Raw genomic sequence first — 21519 nt, 5'->3', positions numbered from 1 at the left:
AGCTAAACCTAAAACCTATACTGAACTTGTAAATTAGGATGTTCAAGTTGCCTGAAGCAAAGCTGTACTTGTTTAATCACTTCCTCTTTTCTTTAGTCACAACTTTCAAAATAAACTGGCATATGTGATTTTTAACATTACACAGTGTCTACAAAGACATTGTTGCGTTAAAAAGACGTCCAATAATGTCCAAACACAGCCCTGACGTCTGGGCTGAAATAAGGCAAAATTTGGGCTGTCAGTGAAAATGTAATAGATGTTTAACCATAGCCCAAGAATAGACAAGTAGTCATCAATTTCAAAGCAATGAAGCCGAACACCTTGTAATCACAGTTGATCTCACAAATTATTTTGGCAAAAACGACATGTAACCAAATTCAAGGTTATTTTGGCTATATGGCTTACTCATAGCCAGACTACCTCGGGTCTGTAGTTAACCGAGACTGTGAAATGACGGCCATTACTTGCTGGGATGGTTGTAAAGGTATAGACAATAAAGGTCAAGACCTTATTTCCTCTCCTGACAGAATTCAACAGCTCTAGGTTGTGCTAGTAAAAATACCTCTGCGCCTTTCCCCACAGAACTTTACGGTTTCATGCCCCTGTTGAAAAAAACAGCATATCCAGTGGGGAGAACAAGTATTTGATACACTGCCGATTTTGCAGGTTCGCCCACTTACAAAGCATGTAGAAGTCTGTAATTTGTATCATAGGTACGCTTCAACTGTGAGAGACGGAATCTAAAACAAAAATCCAGAAAATCACATTGTATGATTTTTAAGTAATTAATTTGCATTTTATTGCATGACATAAGTATTTAATACATCAGAAAAGCAGAACTTAATATCTGGTACAGAAACCTTTGTTTTGCAATTACAGAGATCATACGTTTCCTGTAGTTCTTGACCAGGTTTGCACACACTGCAGCAGGATTTTGGCCCACTCCTCCATACAGACCATCTCCAGATCCTTCAGGTTTCGGGGCTGTCGCTGGGCAATACAGACTTTCAGCTCCCTCCAAAGATTTTCTATTGGGTTCAGGTCTGGAGACTGGCTAGGCCACTCCAGGATCTTGAGATGCTTCTTATGGAGCCACTCCTTAGTTGCCCTGGCTGTGTGTTTCGGGTCGTTGTCATGCTGGAAGACCCAGCCACGACCCATCTTCAATACTCTTACTGAGGGAAGGGGGTTGTTGGCCAAGATCTCGCGATACATGGCCCCATCCATCCTCCCCTCAATACGGTGCAGTCGTCAGAAAAGCATCCCCAAAGAATGATGTTTCCACCTCAATGCTTCACGGTTGGGATGGTGTTCTTGGAGTTCTACTCCTCCTTCTTCTTCCTCCAAACAAGGCGAGTGGAGTTTAGACCAAAAAGCTCTATTTTTGTCTCATCAGACCACATGACCTTCTCCCAGTCCTCCTCTGGATCATCCAGATGGTCATTGGCAAACTTCAGACGAGCTTGGACATGTGCTGGCTTGAGCAGGGGGACCTTGCGTGCGCTGCAGGATTTTAATCCATGACGGCTTAGTGTGTTACTAATGGTTTTCTTTGAGACTGTGGTCCCAGCTCTCTTCAGGTCATTGACCAGGTCCTGCCGTGTAGTTCTGGGCTGATCCCTCACCTTCCTCATGATCATTGATGCCCCATGAGGGGAGATCTTGATTGGTGCCCTAGACTGAGGGAGATTGACCGTCATCTTGAACTTCTTCCATTTTCTAATAATTGCACCAACAGTTGTTGCCTTCTCACCAAGCTGCTTGCCTATTGTCCTGTAGCCCATCCCAGCCTTGTGCAGGTCTACAATTTTATCCCTGATGTCCTTACACAGCTCTCTGGTCTTGGCCATTGTGGAGAGGTTGGAGTCTGTTTGATTGTGTGGACAGGTGTCTTTTATACAGGTAACGAGTTCAAACAGGTGCAGTTAATACAGGTAATGAGTGGAGAACAGGAGGGCTTCTTAAAGAAAAACTAACAGGTCTGGGAGAGCCGGAATTCTTACTGGTTGGTAGGTGATCAAATACTTATGTCATGCAATAAAATGCAAATTAATGTTTTAAAAATCATACAATGTGATTTTCTGGAATTTTTTGATTCCGTCTCTCACAGTTGAAGTGTACCTATGATACAAATTACAGACTTCTACATGCTTTGTAAGTGGGCAAAACTGCAAAATCGGTAGTGTATCAAATACTTGTTCTCCCTACTGTAGGTATGTTTTGAAGCATGAAAGCTGGTTTGAGCTGGTTTAAAATAGTCCTTAGCTGGCCATGAGCTGGTTTAAGCTGGTCAAGTGCTGGTCCTAAGAAACTAGCTCATTATAACCAGCTCAGGACCAGCTTAAACCAGCTAATGACCAACTAACGACGCAGTAGCAAGAAAAGATGACACTGAGGCCTATTGAAAAATGCTTCTTTGCATTAAGCCCACACTGTAGTTTGCATTAGAGAATGCTCTCATGCAGTAACCGTTGGCACTGTGTATCTCATTTACACTTGGTTTCTCATTTAGAAGGAAGATCTGTCTTCTCACACAAAGGGTAAGTAAGTATTTTTAGCTTTTTCCTCATTAATACGCCTTTTCCAGAAGCCGTTTCAAATATTGATGAGCTGAGAACTTTGAAAATACCTTAAGAAATCCGTTAAGTGTCAGCTTTATTTGAGCTATAACTGTGCAGTGTTGAAGTGATTGCATTATAGTAAAGCAGATGTATTTTGTTATTTGTTAAAAAAAGCTGTTCCTTGTTTTTGTTGCTGAGTTGCGTGATTGTTTGTGTAATAATAGAAAGAACTGAGCTGAGAAAAGGAACATGATGAGCTTCATGGCTTGAGTGGTCAATGAAGCTCAAAGTGTGTGCAGGTGTTTCCTTTAACACTAATAAATTGACTAGCGTGGCAGTTTCAGATAGCGTACATCAATTCTCAGCAGCCTAATTTTGGACTCAGACTTTAACAACTGCACCCAGAAAGAAACTACATTCATTTATTGTAGTAAAGTTAATATAAATCATTTGTAATATACATTAACTGCTAATATTTCATAGTAATCATAAGGCGTATTTATCAATAGAGCATGTAATGTAATCCTCAAAATAATGGGTGTCTAGAGACATTAAATATGTATAAATGATAAAAAAAATACATATTTGCAATAATAATATTAAATCAATTAAAATATATATTTTTTTTAAAATAAAATAAATAAATAAAAATTCACCAGTTTAACAAGACCTTCTCTGCTTTCACTAGCAGTTATGACCATAGAATTTGTGCTAAGCCGAAACTTTAAATTCTGGTAAACTGGTGGTATAAATAATGAGGATAGTGGCTTCCCTTTGTGGTGACATCACTTGAATACCGTTGCTTTTATAAGGCAGCCCACTCAAGCGACCGCTGTACAATTATGAGATGATCTCAGGAAGAAAATAGAAAAGGTTTTTGATTAGATATCATAAGAGTTAAGAGATTGTTACATATCAGAGTGTGCACATGGGAAAATGTAAGTACAATTTCTGAATATCAATACAATTTGCACATTTCACATGTGTTATGTTGCAGTATGCAAATGTAAGATTATTTACTTATGAAAATTAAATGCACTGCAAAAGCCTGAATCATCAAGAAAATATTTTTTCAATTAAATCCAGGACTGAGCACCGACATGCAAAATCTGCATGTGCTCTCATTACATTATACGGATGGAAACAAATTGATCGTTGATGTTTTGCCACATTATCTGTTCTGATAAGTGCCGTGAATAATTAATATCGCAGTGTTTGCCTTTTATTCACCCACACGGATTATATAAACATGGCAGTGTTCATTTGACACTGGGAGTTTTGCTGTGATACGTTATCACTGGGGCCTGTTCTTTGGCTGTTTGACAGAAACTCTAAATGTTATTTTTTGGGGTAATTTTAATATCTTGAAAAATATACTTAACATTTAAGTATCACATTGATACTTCATGACTTTTCCTAATCAAATGAGAAGTTTTTGTAAGCAACATTTCACTCTTTCAATTTTTCTCTTTTGTCCTCCATGAACAAAGTTCCATTACTTTTTTAAGGGAATAAAACATGAATAAATGCAATTAATTATCACATGATGAAGTTCTCAGACTGGTGTACAAGCTCAAGATCTACTTCTGGTGTTGCTTTTTATTGATCTTTCTGCAATTTTTTTCTGAAGTCAAATTAACCCATAAAAGAAGAAAAATGGGTTACTCTTTATTTTAAAGGTGTAATTGTTACAGTGTAATTATATATTTAAATGCTGAGTAATATTGTACTAGAGTTAGGGTAGGATAAGGATTTGATTGCATGTATATGTGTATAATTTACTGCTATTACTATAGTAAGTACATGTAATAACAAGGAACTAAAAATGTTACTTGTATGTGTACCAGTCACATTTCTAAAAGTGCATTGAAACAGACAGCTACAGCTTCAGAAATCAAGTTAGTTAACAATAAAATCAACATTAACTGAAATAAAATTCAATGATAAAAAATATGTACAAATATTTAATTTCACCTATTGCATTTCTCATTTTCGTTTAGTTACTAAAAGTCAACAAAAAACTATAAATACATATTTAAAAAATAGAAATAACCAAAACACACAACAAATGACTAAAACTTTAACTAAAAATTAAAATGTTATGTAACTAATTCAAAATATAAAAACTATACAGATAGATGGACTTAAAACAATTTCAAGGGGAAATTAGGGGTTCGCTTTTCAAGTTTCCATTGTTAATTCCATGTGCACGTCACTAAGATCTTATCTAGAATATTAAATGTAAATGAGCAGTATAAACAGCAAATCATGTTATTCACAAGAATTCAAATGTGGCAGTTCCTTCCACATCCCGCCTTAAAACTCACGAGGTGATAGGAGGTCATCCCATTTATTGCCAGTCCTGCTAGACTGATGGTTATTACTACTGATAGACCTCTTTAGAAACATGTGCACCATTTCAGAAGCCAGGCATCCTGTGCAGTGGCTTAATCTTGATATGTAAAACTCTTCAATTTCCCTCCTCCTGGAAGAAAAGACTTCACAGCTGCATAACTTCCTCTTTTTCAGCTTTTTTAAATCGTGCTGTGCTTGTATTGCACAACCGTAGCGGCCTCTTTGCTTTCATTGTTATATATTTAGAGCGACTGTTCGTCTGTGAATGTTAAAAACTGAATTGGTTTCTGTTAGAAATGCATAAATTACAAAAAATCCCAAAACAATGTCCATTCTATATGGGAGTGCAGAAGGGATTTTTTATTGTTTGCAGAATGACAATATATCAGAAATGTATTAAAGAAAAAGGACCTGACGGTTGTTTTGTTAAGGTTATGGAGAGTTACAGGTGGTTAGTTATCGGCCTGTTCTAACAGAGACCAATGTGTGTCAAGAATCTCTGATTAATGGCGCAGAACAGGTATATTACTGATTCATTATTTGGTGATTACACATTGAGACTTAAGCCTTAAGAAGTAACAGTTGTGCGAGAATGGGGTGTGGAGAAAGTGAGAGACTTGTACGCAAACAGTGTTTAGCAAACACAGGGAAAGCGATGTCAGATTTTCACATTAAAGGACCGCATTCAAGTGTGTGAAACTCACAAATGATTGTATCATGAGTCACAAATCGTGACTTTTAATCCAGGGGTGCATACATGAAACGGCTAGATTTATTGGATTTTGCAAATAAACTTTATTTTGTGTTTTTTGAAATAGGTATGAGCACAGTTAGGCAATCAAACATAACCAAACAATCACACCTCCTTAAGTACACAGTGTGCACTGCAGGCAGCTTTCTTTAGAATTCACTATTAGTTAGCCAGCAGCTGCATCTGTAGATTCACGCAACTCAATTTATCATGCCATGCAAAAAAAAACCTGCCTGTTCAAGTAAAAAGCAAATATATCTTAGAGATGTACTGTTAGAATCAATCACTTAATGCACTCTTAGACGAAAAGGTTCTATATAGAGCCTTAAGGGCTCATATATTAGGGGATGCCATCATGGGATCATTTTATGGATTTCGTTTGAAATTTAATTTGTTTTGCTTTAATTCACTTTTTTTCTACATCATTTTAATTACATTTTATGAATAAAACTGCTCATTAACACTGATAAAAAATTATTCTGTGGTGAAGTAAATACTACAAAACAAAAAAAGTTATTTCTACTTGAAAAAGTTGGGTCAGGCAAGAATAAAAAAGGAAGTAAATTCTATATTAGTTCTCAATTCAAGAAATTAAAGAATAACTATTACATTATAAAATGAAGTACAACTACTCAACCTTTCTGATACTGGTGTTCACATCATGCACTAGGACTTGAATAATTAATACGGTAGATTTTTCGCTGTTTTCCAGCTGTTTTTACACCTCACTCCAAAAAATAGACCTTTCACAGTTGTTAGTTGCACTCAAATCATCCTTGTTCACATTATTCAAAAACCTCATGTAACTACATGAACTTAAATTTACTGAGGCCCTGTGCCAAATGGCACCCTAAACCCTCACGGTCTTCCTCTGAGTCCGCACTTTCACGATGTAATGGCGCTTTGACTGCTGGGAAGAAGTCAGCTGCGTAACCCGCACCAGTGCGGGCTCGGCAGAAGGGCGAATAGAGGGTGCCTATTGACCTCAAAGGGGCGCTTGTGAGCACCCTTCTGAGACCTAAAATGACAAATGGGACACCCTGCGGTCTCGTGGACTTAACGGACACGCGCACGTAGCGGCCATTGTAAGGCCCCGATCATACAGAATGCGTTTTTGCAGCGAGAGGCGCATCTTTTGAATACAACCCCAAATCTGGGGACAACCCCAAAGTTGGGACAGTATGGAAAACGCAAATAAAAAAAAAAAGAAGTGATTACTAAATTTACTTTGACTTGTATTTCATTGCAGACAATATGAACACAAAATATTTCATGTTTTGTCTGGTCAACTTCATGTCATTTGTAAATATGCATCCTTTCCTGTCATTCAGACCTGCAACACATTTCAAAAAAAGTTGGGACAGTAAAGCATTTACCACTTGCCATTCCTTTTCACAACACTTAAAAGATGTTTAGGGACTGAAGACACCAAGTGATGAAGTGTTTCAGGTGTAATTTTGTCCCATTCTTCCTGCAAACAAGTCTTAAGGTGGGCAACACTATGGGGTCTTCGTTGTCGCATTTTGCGCTTCAACACACATTCTCTATTGGAGACAGGTCGGGACTGCAGGCAGGCCAGTCAAGTACCCGTACCCTCTTCCTGCGCAGCCAGGACTTTGTAATGTGTGCAGAATGTGGTTTTGCATTGTCTTGTTGAAATATGCATGGACGTCCCTTGAAAAGATGTCTTCTTGAAGGCAGCATATTATGCTCCAAAATCTCTATGTACTTTTCAGCATTAATGGTGCCTTCACAGAAGTGCAAGTTACCTTTGCCAAGGGCACTGACACAACCCCATACCATGACAGACCCTGGCTTTTGGACTTGTTGCTGGTAACAGTCTGGATGATCCTTTTCTTCTTTGGTCCGCAGCACACGGCGTCCATTCCTCCCCAAAAATACCTGAAATACTGATTAATCTGACCACAGTATACGTTTCCACTGTGTGATGGTCCATCCCAGATGCCTCCGAGCCCAGAGAAGTCGACGGCGCTTCTGGACACTGTTAACATAGGGCTTCCTTTTGGCACAGTACAGTTTTAACTGGCATTTGTGGATGTAACTACGTATTGTGGTACTTGACAAAGGTTTGCCAAAGTAGTCCTGAGCCCATGTGGTGATATCGCTTATAGATGAATGACGATTCTTGATGCAGTGCCGCCTGAGGGATCGGAGATCACGGTTGTTCAGCTTAGGCTTGCGCCCTTGTCCTTTATGCACTGACATTCCTCCAGATTCCTTGAATCTTTTAATTATGTTATGCACTGTTGAATGTGAAATTCAAGTGAAATTCATGTGAATGCAGGTCTGAATGACAGGAAAGGATGCATATTTACAAATGACATGAAGTTGACCAGACAAAACATGAAATATTTTGTGTTCATATTGTCTGCAATGAAATACAAGTCAAAGTAAATTTAGAAATCACTTCTTTTTTTTTTTTTTGCGTTTTCCATACTGTCCCAACTTTTTCTGATTTGGGGTTGTAGATTTCTGTTGGCATAAGCGCTGCTTATACGCCCCGGGCGCCTCGCGTTTTAACTGCCTGCTGCGCCTCGCATTTTAGAAGGAGCGCTCTGAGCGCATTAAGTTGAAAAAAAAGCGCCCGACGTCAATGCGTTTTTTTTCTATTGTCCAATCGAATGAATGGAGAGGTGGGCCTTCCGTTGTGGTGACCGTTACTTTGATTAGACTGACATCACAGCTAATTCGGGGGTTTCCTAGCAACGTAAAAAAAAACACAGCAGCGCACTGCTCTTTTCTAAATGAAAAAACGTCAACCGATAAAGGCAGTGCAGTGCGCCTCCCGTTTTCGAATCTGAAAAAAAGCGTTCTACGAAACTGAGTTGTTTCTACTAAAAATGAGTATTGTCAGATTTACTTAAGTGTTTGTTCGGTCAACTTAACATTGAGTGAAACAAACAAACTGGGCAGTGGATCTGTAGTTCCCAGCATGCTTTGCAAGAGACTGCATTAGGAGAGTAAATTTAGGAATTCAGGTGTTATTTTATGTGTTTTTTCAGTAAAGGGAAAGATGATGCTAGTTTATGTTAGTGTTTAATGTTCAGTTATGTTGGACATATGGAGTTTCTGTCATTTTGTGGTTACCATTATGCAGAAGAGTGGTGCCTCTGTTAAGTCTGTGGGCACTCATTTACACACATTTATTGGTTGGAGTTCCTGCCCTCAATGAAATTAAGTTTGTCCAATGAGTAATTTTTGTATTTTGTTTCTAAAAATATGCTTGTTATTTAATAGTTTTCCACTTAAACTTGTAGAGCAAATAGTTAATATAATAAGGTAAATTAAATCATTAAACCAAACAAACTTTTATAAATTTAGCATAACATTATCAAGTAAACTGCACATTTAAATCTTATGTAAAAAATTCCAACGGCTTGTATTTACTCAAAGAAATTGTCAGCTTTACTTGAATTTCTTTTGTTCACTAAATTGTTAGTCAAAAAAAAAAAAAACTCAATATAGTTGCGTGGAGTCATTTTTGAGTGCGTTTTATCATTGCTTTTGTTGTTAGGTTTAGTTGCTTACCATTTTGTGACATTTGCCTCCAGTTTCACAGGGAAGGCTTAAGCTAGTTGTAACGTAACTGCTCTGAGACACGAAGGCTGATGATCCAAATGCAGCTTTATTAAAGGGTAATCCACAATCGTAGTCAAAAACAGGCAAAACACACCATACACAGGCAAGCAGTCCAAATAGGCAAACAAGACAGGCAAAAGGGTAATCCACGGAAGTAATCCAAAACCAAGAGACAAGAAACCAGGGAAACCACTCAGAAATGCACTAATACAACAAACAAGACTTTGCAATGAATGACTGGGTGAATAGGCTAGATATAGAGGTAATGTGGTAAATGAGACCCAGATGAAAACAATGAGTGATGATGAGTCCGGGCAAAGGATTATGGGTAATGTAGTCCTTGATGGAGTGACAGTCCGGGGTGGAGCGCCCTCTGCTGGTAATTACGGGCACTCTCACTGGTAAATCATGACACTAGTCCCAGACTAAAATGCATGTTTGAGCTGTTTTAACTTAAGTCAACTTGCACAGAAATATCTTAAAATATGTCTGGGGCATTGTTTTGTCAAGATGTACACAAGTAATGTTTTTTTCTAAGGCACGTTTATAAAAGTTACGATCCATCGAGTGTCACCGTCATTGTGTATTGAGGCCCCGTTATGTAGATATGGTGTCTACACAATATCTATTGTATTATTTACTTAGATGTTTCTAAGTAAAGCATCTTTAAAAGTGTGGTTTAATACAGTGTTATATTGTTTGAGTAAAAAGTACTCAAAGCAACCTTCAACTAGAAATTACTCAATCTTTTACTGGCCAAGTTAAAATGACTTATATCCTTTATTAATTTTACTTAACTTAGTTAAGTTAAGAACCCTAGGATTCTATGTAGAACCCCATTGAAGTTCTGAGTATGTGGGCTCTTCATGGACATGGACATGTTAAAATGTGTTTTTAATGTAACCTTCTCCCGTTAATATGCTTTGGTCTTTTCAAGAATAATTTATGCAATTTGATATTAGTCACTTGAAAGAATTCAGTTTCATTCATTAAAGCAGTTTCATGTCTCATTGTATTGTTCAACTGGTCGAGGTTGATGTGATATTTAGAAAGTAATAATTAGTAAGAACTAATGCAATAATAATACAATAAACTAATTACACAGATGTAATAAGTACTTAATTACTTTTACTTAGTAACTTACCCAACACTGCATGAGCTCACTTTAAAAGTAATAGCAACATTGTTAAAATGTAATTTTAATTAAGGGGAATGTACAAATTCTACAGTAAAATCATGTAGTAGCATTTTATTAACATGAACTATTCATTAACATTATTTACTGTATTAGGCATCATGAACTAAAAATGGTTATTTATTAATCTAGGTAAATGTTCTCTTATATACTATTGTTAATTCATATTTGTACACAATACATTACTATTATTTTAATTTAACTTGACTTTAATTGATTGTTATTTTAACTTGCAATGTTAAAAATAGTAATGAACATGAACCAAAATGGATAAATGATTAGAAAAAGTATTGTTTATTGTTAGTTCATGTTAGTTATTATACTAATGTTAACAAATTGAACGTGATTTTAAAAAACATCATATTTTAATTTGCGATGAAAAAGAATATGAAATAAAGTTACCAGATGTCCCTGCATAATGCATAACAATTGATATGATTTTATTTGTAAACTTTTGTTACTTTTTTATTTTTATTATTATTACTGTTCAAAAGTTTGGGGTCAGTAAGACTTTTAAGGAAATTAATACTTTTCCTCATCAAGGACATAAATGTGATCAAAAGTGACAGTAAAGACATTTAGAATGTTAAAGATTTCTATTTTAAATAGAACTTTTGAACTTTCTATACATAAAAGAATCCTGAAAACAAATGCATCACGGTTTCCACAAAAATATGAAGCAGCACAACGGATTTGAACATTGATAATAATGATAATACATTTTTCTTGAGCACCAAATCAGCATATTGGAATGATTTCTAAATCATCATAGATCATGTGACACTGAAGACAGGAGTAATGATGCTGAAAATGGCAATTATAGGAATAAATTACATTGTTTTTGATTGGGGTGTTTATATTACATTTTATATTTGTGTAATCAATTCAGTTAGCATTATGTTTTTGTGTGAATACTGTGCACCAAACATGAGCCATGGATCATGGATAGGCCCGTTTTTATGACCTTTGTGTTGGTCACCGGCATATTTTAAAGTTCAAAACAGATTCAAGTAGTTACAGTTAATATATTAACATTATATAAGTTAATGATATATGCAGTTATGAACTGTAAAATGCTCCGCCTCCCATAACGCTTAGGGCACCCTATCACAGTAACTTGGTATGAATTACTCTAAATGTATCTGTACGAAGGGGATGAAACAGATGTTCGGTGGTCACATTCCGACAATGAATAATATCCATCCAGAAACCAGTGGTACTCTAGTGATACTTCCTTAAAAAATGTTCCCATGGAGTTTCCTAACATGGAGAGACAAGTGTAAGAATTTGCTCCGGGGTTTCAACACGTCAATTTTGGAGCTGTCAGTGTAGTTCTCATGAAATCTACAACCAACATGTTCCACCATCATGTGCTAGCTGAGGCACATGAGGACACAAGAAAATGTAGTTTTTAATGAAAAACTGCCATGCAATGTAGTAATATCTGGCTATATGTATCTATATGACTGGCTGCTTTATTTGGTTAGATTAGGAAGTGGGATTTGTATTATTATTACTGCAAATAAGCAGATTTCAGTGTCACTCAGACTTATGAGGTCCACACTATATCACTAATGGCTGAAATTGTCCAAGAAAGCAAGAGTTTGAGTGATTGCTGTCTTACAGTAGCTTTGTACCACAGATTACACAAAACAAAAAAGGCGAAAGGTCAAAATAAAACAGGTATCTGTTGAGTGACTGAAACTTTCAACACTTTCTGCCACACCTTGTTTAACTTGGCATGAATAAGAAATCCCTACACTCTCCAAAAAAAAAAAGGAGTTCAATTTTGTTCCTTGGGGAACAAAACGTATAACTGTACCATTAAAGGTACACAATTGGTCCTTAGGGTACAATTATATCATTGTTTTCCTCTACTTAGAGCAGGGGTAGGCAAGTTCGGTCCTAGTGAGTCGCTGTCCTGCAGAGTTTGGCTCCAACCCTGAAAGACATCTATAGAAGCTCTTATTGAGATTTAACAGAGGTTTAGATGTTGATGTTTTATTCAAAATCACCATTATGGTGATTAGTGTTTCCTTTAGTTTGGGGGGTTTGGATGCACACAGATATCAAGAATCAGCATATGAATCTCAACAATGGTGACATACTTAATGCTGCAATGCATGATGGGAGCCATGAGTTTTATACTGTGATGGCTTAGTAGGGTTGGAGCTGAACTCTGCAGGACATCAGCTCTCTAGGACCAAACTTGCCAATCCCTGACTTCGAGGTACAAAAATGTACCTTAAAGGGTACAACCCCGGTGATGGCCACTTGTACCTTAAAAGGTACAATTTTGTACACTTTTTTGATTTTGAGAGTGTTCATGTCTACATGATTTTAAAAGTGCAATAGCAGTTATAATAGTGAATTTTTTTATTGTAGCCTACATGTTCATGGTGTGTTTTTGGTATACAGCACTGTCAGAGGCTCCCGCATCCAAGCCATACCAAGGAGTGAGAGTCAAAGACCCCGTGAAGGAGCTGCTGCGGAGAAAAAGAGGAAATGCTGCCAGAACGACGCCCCCCAGCGCAGTAGGAACTACAGCATATGTGTGAACACACAATAGGATACATGCTTTTGATTGTAAAAAACTGTCAAACTTAACATGATCTCATTCATTACTCAAGCTTTTTTCCCCTCTTTATCTAATCCATCTAATGCACGGTGATGCCATCCAAATGTGAGAGACTAAAAAGGATTCGTTATAAATGAAACGAGACCCTTGGGCTTTGTGTCATATAATTGCAATTGTTAAAATGACAAACATAATTCAGGTCATAGCAAATTATAATAATTGACTGAATAATGGGTCCAACTCTGCAATTGATCATAGGATTGCGAAAGATTGCAAAATCAATGTCAGCTTAAACTCAGCTAAAATTTTAGGCATTACTGAGTGCAAGAAGGCAGGCTCTCCAAACTCCAAGGGGATTTTGGCCTTATATAATCCAGGTGTTTTTCTGTGACAGTTAAACTATTCCCCCACATAGCCTGAGGGGTTGGGCATAGGGCCTATGCAAATCCGTTTGTGGATCTGCCAAGGGGCTTGCCTACCAACCTTATAATTGTACTTGACAACACATGAAAACATAAACACTCTGCAGCCATTCAATTCTCATCAAAATTAAGTTGAACTCTTTTAAATGTCTTTAGTCTTGTGACTTCAATTCTCTTGTAATGGCATCTTGATTGTGTACAAATGCTCTTCAAGCTATTCTGCAGAAGCTGACGGCGTGCAGTAATTGCTCCCAAAGGGCAATGAGCAAAACCACACAAGAGCTATAGATATGCGCTTATCTTTGTCTGTTTTAGGTTAGCTAGGTTATCTGTAAGCCAGCCCCTCCACGTGCTCTCTGCCATTTCATTCAACACCGCTCTCAGAATGGAGATGGGGGTTTTAAGCAGCTTTAACATTACTGGGCTGGGGGCCACAGTAATAAATGCCTTCTAATCTACCAGGTGTAGGTCTCAAACAAAAGTCCCTGTCATCTGTTTAAGTACAATTTAAGTGGAACCACTTGCCCTGACATGTAAATCATTTTACATTGTGCTACACCTTAATTGTTTTTGATCTTTTGTGTAAAAACATAAGGGATAATGTAAAACATGCTGGTTGATATCATTGTTATATAAACTGACTTGAAGACGAGTGACAGCACATTGTCCTTCTTATTAGATGTCTATACTTACCAAATAAGTACAAGTTTGTTGCTCTTTTAATGTTTTCATATTCCTGCTAGGCACTCATGAGATTGTTGGTTGTTGCCATGTTTTTTGGACAATATTCACCGAGATCCCCTGATTGTAGAAAAACAAAAAGGTCATGGCTTGGACTCTCAGAGTGGAAAAGTGGAAAAGGAAATAATTGTCCATATAAAGCAACCAGAAACATGTTTGTTTATTTAATAAAAGGAAGTTTAAGCAGGGTCCAGAATGAACACTTTTCAAGCACTAAATGCGAGTAAAAATCAGGAACTACCCTCAATCCTGTAACTAGTCTGGCCAATGTAAGTGACAAAAGCTTTTCAAATTAAAGACATGATGCGAGCCATCTACTAAAGGTTACATATCACATATTGTGCATACTCTGCTCTTACTGAGTAACGCCCGTTTCACACATACTCCATTTGCAGTCCGTATGCGGTGCAGGAGCAGCGCGCGCTTTCACATATGCTGCGTTTGCAGAGAGCAACTGATCCGCGGTGGTAGCCTATACCACAAACATGGCATTAATTCATTATTTTTTATTTAAAATCCAAAAGTTGTTACTGAACATGGCTTGTCATCATTGCAATTCTCTTTGTATAGCTTTATACTACCCTTCTATAGATGTCTACTACATTTAAACGTTTCATTGAACAACGTTCAATTCATTACATTATATTTATATAGCCTAGTAGCCTAATTTAGATTTAGCTATATTACTTGCTCACGCAAGTGGCAAAACATTTAAACATAGGTTATAGCCTAAAATCACAAACATTTTAAATTAAAACTTGCAACAGGCTAGACAAAAACAGCCGACTCCCGTCTTTTCTTTTGCTTTTAAATCTTTTTAAACTCCTGCAGGTCATAAAGAAATTAGTTTTTCCACCTCCAAGAAAGGACCAGTGCCATCCATTATGTCAACTTTTTTACCTAAATGCCAGGTACGGTGTCATTTTCCTTTACCCGAGGAAAAAAGCCATGTGTTGACTTTGAAACAGAGTAGACTTTAAATATGCATCTGTGGTGAAATTACTAGATTTTCACGTCAATTTCCCGTTTAATTTAATGCGAACAATGCGCTGTCACTTTTATTCAGCGTGTGCAGCACAGCAAAAAATAGACTCTGTGCGGAAACGATCGCCGCACTACTGCAGATGCACCACTCCTGGAACGCACTGACGGACCGCATCCGCATGCAGTGTGAAAGCTGTAATCCATGGGTACGGAAAAAAATACGCACCGCATACGCACTGTCAATGGAGTATGTGTGAAACGGGCATAAGAGACAGAAACCCTCAAGCTTTCAGAAACCGTCCACCTTCCCCAGCTCCACCTGTATAGATCTGCTATGGGTTATTCATGTATGCTATATTGTACAGCAGCAGCATGTCTTACTTGCTCAAAGCAGCATGTTGTGTATGTATTGGCTGTAGCAAGTCCTGTACTACTACAGATCTATTCTGCCAAGACCAAATACATCAACATTGTCTTACCCATTACCAAGCCAAACACTCAGAGAGTTGTCATGACAGTACTATTTTTATTTATATATTATAACATTGTAATATAACAACTGTTTTTCTATTGTTATTTTTCAAGGTAATGGTTCCCAACAACACTTTGCCGTCATACACACACACTGGTAAGTTACATTTAATTTTTTTTTTGTTTTTCATTGATTGGGCAATGATTTTTCATGCTCTTATTCCTCTCTTAAAGGGACTTCTAGCTTTGTAGAAGCCAACCAGAGTGGTTTTAATGATTCATTAGTGGATGTCAGTGGGCTTTGCACAGGATGGATTGCCCAGACCACCAGCACATCTGCTCTCCAGCCTTTGAGCCACTGGACTCCCCAAGACTGCCAACACCACGAAACTACCATCCCGTCCCACACTGATATGTACGTCCAGCCGATCTGTCCCAGTTACACTGTGGTGGGCCCTTCCCCCATGCTGACGTTTGCGCACACACCTCTCTTCACCAACCTTGCGGTGAGCCACAGACTGATGCAAAGCTACTGCTATTGTTTCAGTGCCTAAAGGTGTTAATTTGTCTCTTATCTGGTTCCCTATTAGACCGTGAGCACTTCCAGCTCAGCCCTGCCTCCAGTGGAGATCCCAGACTCCTCCTTGACATACATTCCTTGGGCTCAGCCTTTATCCACCATCTCCAGCACCGTCATGCAGGCACCCTCTGTGCAAGCGGCCCTGTCAGCCTCCCAGCTCTTCCCAGTGCCTCTGACCTTGCCAGTAATCTCACCAGAACCTGAGCCTCAGCAGGTAGAGCCTCCCCAGCCCCCCGAGGGCACTCTGGCCCTTGAGAAACTGTTGGAAGACGATGATGGCCACAAAGAACCCTACATCTGCAACTCCTCACTGTTTTCAGAAGACATTTAAGATATTTGTGGATTGGCACTCTTTTTGCGCAGCTTCTTACTTTAGATTTCATGGTGGAGCCAATGTAGGCACAATATGGGCTTGAGGTATTGGCCCTACATGGGTTTGTCCATGGGTTCTATATAGGCCCTATCTGAATAAGCCCCAGTATGAGCCCTACATGGGTTTGTCCTTGGGTTTCCATGTAGGCCCTATTTGAATAAGCCCCAGTATGAGCCCTACATGGGTTTGTCCTTGGGTTTCCATGTAGGCCCTATTTGAATAAGCCCCAGTATGAGCCCTGCATGGGTTTGTCCTGGGGTCCTACCCTATAAAAAATAAAAACGGAAAATGTGCAGGTAATTTTCTGCCAGTACATTATCCAGTAATTTTTTACGGAAATTTCAGTTAACCCTTAAAACACAAGCTAATGCAATGTGTAATTCAAAATACAGGTAAAACATCTGTAAAAAACCAATACGAAAAATTCATATTTATACAGTACAGTGTGCCCTTTTTTTACAGACTTTTTTTACAGTGTATGTAGACCCTATCTGAATAAGCCCCAGTATGAGCCCTACATGGGTTTGTCCTTGGGTTCTATGTAGATACTATCTGAATAAGCCCCAGTATGAGCCCTACATGGGTTTGTCCTTGGGTTCTATGTAGATCCTATCTGAATAAGCCCCAGTATGAGCCCTACATGGGTTTGTCCTTGGGTTCTATGTAGATACTATCTGAATAAGCCCCAGTATGAGCCCTACATGGGTTTGTCCTTGGGTTCTATGTAGGTCCTATCTGAATAAGCCCCAGTATGAGCCCTACATGGGTTTGTCCTTGGGTTCTATGTAGATACTATCTGAATAAGCCCCAGTATGAGCCCTACATGGGTTTGTCCTTGGGTTCTATGTAGATACTATCTGAATAAGCCCCAGTATGAGCCCTACATGGGTTTGTCCTTGGGTTCTATGTAGATCCTATCTGAATAAGCCCCAGTATGAGCCCTACATGGGTTTGTCCTTGGGTTCTATGTAGATACTATCTGAATAAGCCCCAGTATGAGCCCTACATGGGTTTGTCCTTGGGTTCTATGTAGGTCCTATCTGAATAAGCCCCAGTATGAGCCCTACATGGGTTTGTCCTAGGGTTCTAAGTAGATCCTATCTAAATAAGCCCCAGTATGAGCCCTACATGGGTTTGTCCTTGGGTTCTATGTTGGAACCCATTACAAGTATGGGTTAATTTAAATAGGGCTGACACGGACGGAACCCATGGACAAACCCATGCAAGTCCCATACCTCAAGCTAATATTTTGCTTACACTGGCTGGGTTATGGCCACAAACACACTGTAAAGTTTCAGGAGTGACAACTGCATTTAAATACAGAAGGTAATTTAAATGATCATTCCCAAAATTGTGATGATTGACACTGTGGTAACCATAGCAATGTTCTAGCATCTCATGTGTTTGGTATCCACTATTTTTGACCAAAGTATTGTTACAGTGGCCTGTAATGTTCTGCAATTTGAATTAAACCACTGTTAACAGAGACATTGAGTATTGTTTATGCAGGGAAGGCTGCTTAGCGGAGAACTCCTTGCAGTGTTGCCATGTCCACTTAGAAGCGTTTTTGGGCTTGTTGTTTGAGCATGGCTTTTTAAAGCGATCAAGTGTAGGGAATAAAGAAAAGTGGGGAGTTTTTTTTGAAAATTGCAGTTGTCAATACCTGAATTTTTCAAGAGCTAATTTGGTTTTAGAAATCAGTTGTCACTCCCGCAAATTACTGAACTATATATGTACAGAATAGATTTAGCTGCAATGTGTATGTGACCAATCTGTAAGATTTGCTAGGGTGATACTGATGTGGGGCATTTAATACAGCATTTTGGCAGCTCTTATGAAAAATGACATCTGGAAGAAATAACAAATCTGGAAACAATTGTGAAGGGATAGATTAATGTCCATTTTTTGTAGCTGGCTTGCTTAGCTGCAATTTAAAAAGTGTGCATGAATCATGTAGCCTGTTTGCAATGGTTAAAATGCTAACATTTACAGAGTGATCTTCCTTGTATGCAGATCATTATAATGTCAGTTAGAATTAGAAAGGCATCAGTTTCCTGAAAGTTGGAGAAATCCCCTGTGGATGTTATCATTTTATCTACCTGTGCCCTAGACCCGCAGGCTTAGTTGTCTCTCAAGTTAACATGTTCCTTAATGAGATGTTTAAACAAGGGTCTGCTCTGTGCAAGCCAACCATGAAATCTGCTTTTTTAGAGCTTCTGTACATGACATATCTCCGTCAAACGGGTATGACATTAAAGCAAACATGCATTTGCAAGCATTTTAGTATGTGTGTGTTTTAGTGTTGATTTGATGTTTTTCAATTGCTAATTTGGCTTTGAATTTATATTCAAATCAATTTCAATTCACATTTATTTGTTGAGAGCTTTTCCCAATACATATCGTTTCAAAGCACCTTAACCTGTTAACTGTCACTGGCCCACCGGTGGGCCCATTTGCCACTGCATATTTAAAACAATTATATCCTATATTTATCCTGATCTAATGTTGACAAACTATATATCATTCGAAAGCTTACGAACTCAAGATTCATCCTGTGAAAACCATTTTGAAATCGGATTTTGCGTTCCCATGGAAACAGTACTCTAAAGTCTTCTAGCGGCTCCTCCCCTAGTGGGCGTCGTTATGTTTCATATTACATTTATTTTAAAAACTTTAAAATAAAAACCTTTTCTAATCTTGACAAAACACATATCATCGGAAAGGTCTGAGTCTCATGGTTCTATATCTGCCCACTGTTTTGTGATATTTGGACAAAAATATATACATTTGTTACAGGAGAGTGCGTAAAAAAAATCAATGGAATTTCAATGACACCCGGTGGCTATTTGTGGAACAGCGCCTAAACAAAATCTCATGGGAACTTCAATTTTTGTGGTATCAACTTCAAATTTGGAACACAAATTGGTTAGACATTTGGCTTTTATGTGATAGTACTTTTAGAGTACAAATTATTTTGTAACATATATATTTTACATAAAATATTAAATATTTAGTACAGTACATTTGATTTATAGTAAATTTAAACTTTCATAACTTTTTCATACTTTCATTTTTTGAAGTGTTTTCACTTGAGAATCTGCTGACTGTCTTCTTTAAAATGAGACCAAACTTATGTCTATATTCCAAAGCATTCTTGAATTGCAACCATTTAAGTTTGGATAGTGCATTTTCATGTTTATTTTCAAAAAGGGGGGTGACAGTTAACAGGTTAAGAGAAATATTTATGTTTCTACATTACAATTTAAAGTAATTTGTTATCAGAGGTGACTGTGCCAAAGTATATGTCCGTCGCCACCCAGTGGCTTTAGGAAAACGGTGGGCAATATGCATTTAAAGGGGTGATGAATTGAGAAATCAACTTTCCTTTGAGCCTTTGATATATAAAAGTTCATCGTGATATAAGAATATCCTGTAAGTTTCAGAGCTGAAAACTTCCTTGTTAGTCAAAGAAAAGCTTTTATTGACACCAGGCCCAGAAAACGCTCAATCTCAGAATATGTCGACCATTGACGTTATAGAATGTAGAAGAGCCGTCTCAAGCTCGCCCACCGGCTCGTGGAGCTAAACGGGTCACGCTACCGAGCAATAAACATGCCGGTTCCAGCTCACATGTGTAAGACATTGCGTTTGTTCGCTTCCTTTCACCGCGGAATCGATTGTAAACAAGATACAGGTCAAGACTGGATTTGCAGACATATTGAGATTAAAACACAATGCTGTGCCTTTCTTTTATATTGGATCCACAGGAATGGTGCAACACACTTAAGTGAGTAAAACATGTTTTTTTATGTGTTAGTATTGCATTGTTACAGATCGTTTGATATATATTGATTACATACCTTAGCACGCTGTCAGGCTGGAGAATCCTTTATTTGAGGTGTTATTGTTTCATTCGTGATCAGACTCTGACTTGTAACGTTAAGGGCCAGGGCTCGCAAAGCCCAACGTCCCGTGGCTATGTGTTTTTCAGATGGGCTACCAAAACGTATCACCGGCCTGCCGACGGGCTATCTTAAATAGTGAAATAACATTCCTTTCTTGCGCATGTGCGTGTGTGTACGGGTTGCGGTTATTTGCGGTAATAAAAAAATAACATTCCAACCAATCGTGGGTGGATGAGAGATGAATCATTGTTTGTTTGATAAAAGATATTCGAGAGCCCTGCAAGTCACAACACTTCAAGCAAAAGATAATCAATGTGCATTTAATATACTATAACTGGGGTAAAATTATATGTGCATTAAGTGAATGCTTGGATATATAGATTTGTCTTTAATCTAAATTTAATCTAGGCTTAAACTTCCATGTACAATGTACTAGAGAAGATAGTGCCCATACTGCTAATCATTTCATTAAGTTAATTTGTGTTTATGGGAACAATGAGCAGTTGAGACAGTTCAGATAGGTTATTTGAGATTCTAATTCTCTTATGTGAGAATTTATTATTCTTAAACATATGTTTGTAAAAAATAAAAAAATAAAGACCTTTTTACTTACAGTATGCTGCACTGAAACTCAACATCATGTCTTTCTGCATGTGACAAGCTTGCAGAGATGCCAAAGTTGGTCATAGTTCAATTGTTTGACATACTAATGATTTGAAATTTAGTAGCAAAATAGCTTTGGGGCCATGAGGTGAAAATGTATGTTTTCAAACCATAAAAAGCGCACTAAGAGTGAGCGAAACCAAGTAAAACACTGACACCTGTGCTCTGTGCTCAGTGTTTTTCCTGAGTGAGCATTACCTTTGAGCACATTACTTTTGCGCACGATTCTTCAGAACACACCGTGCTGCCAAGATGCTGCTTTTTACTTTTAAGTTGCCGCTGAATCAGCCCAACAGGATCCAGGGGCATGTCTGCACAAATTTTGGGAGATGGAAGGAAG

The 21519-nt window shown here is 38.0% G+C and overlaps 1 protein-coding gene across 6 annotated transcripts; it reads left to right on the top strand.

The window, feature by feature from the left end:
• The first annotated feature begins 2487 nt into the window (after positions 1 to 2487).
• pou2af1 (POU class 2 homeobox associating factor 1) lies at positions 2488 to 21096 on the top strand. Of its 6 annotated transcripts, XR_013817054.1 has the most exons (8): positions 3338 to 3499; positions 12881 to 13014; positions 15773 to 15815; positions 15893 to 16164; positions 16249 to 16778; positions 16842 to 17482; positions 17728 to 19032; positions 19846 to 21096. XR_013817054.1 is itself a non-coding variant. In XM_079823591.1 (5 exons), the coding sequence occupies exons 3-5, from the start codon at positions 15776 to 15778 to the stop codon at positions 16567 to 16569; spliced, it is 633 nt and encodes a 210-aa protein (XP_079679717.1). In that variant the 5' UTR covers positions 2488 to 2540; positions 12881 to 13014; positions 15773 to 15775; the 3' UTR covers positions 16570 to 18888. The 6 variants fall into 6 exon arrangements, 3 of the variants coding, with proteins under 3 accessions (XP_079679717.1, XP_079679715.1, XP_079679716.1); XR_013817055.1 differs by lacking the exons at positions 3338 to 3499; positions 19846 to 21096 and adding an exon at positions 2489 to 2540 and having other exon boundaries at positions 17728 to 19022; XR_013817056.1 differs by lacking the exon at positions 19846 to 21096 and having other exon boundaries at positions 3396 to 3499; positions 12881 to 12996; positions 17728 to 19022.
• Positions 21097 to 21519: the final 423 nt, after the last annotated feature.

Source organism: Gobio gobio, assembly GCF_949357685.1.
Source record: "Gobio gobio genome assembly, chromosome: 8".
Classification (NCBI taxonomy): domain Eukaryota; kingdom Metazoa; phylum Chordata; class Actinopteri; order Cypriniformes; family Gobionidae; genus Gobio; species Gobio gobio.
This window is presented reverse-complemented; position numbering and strand designations above follow the sequence as displayed.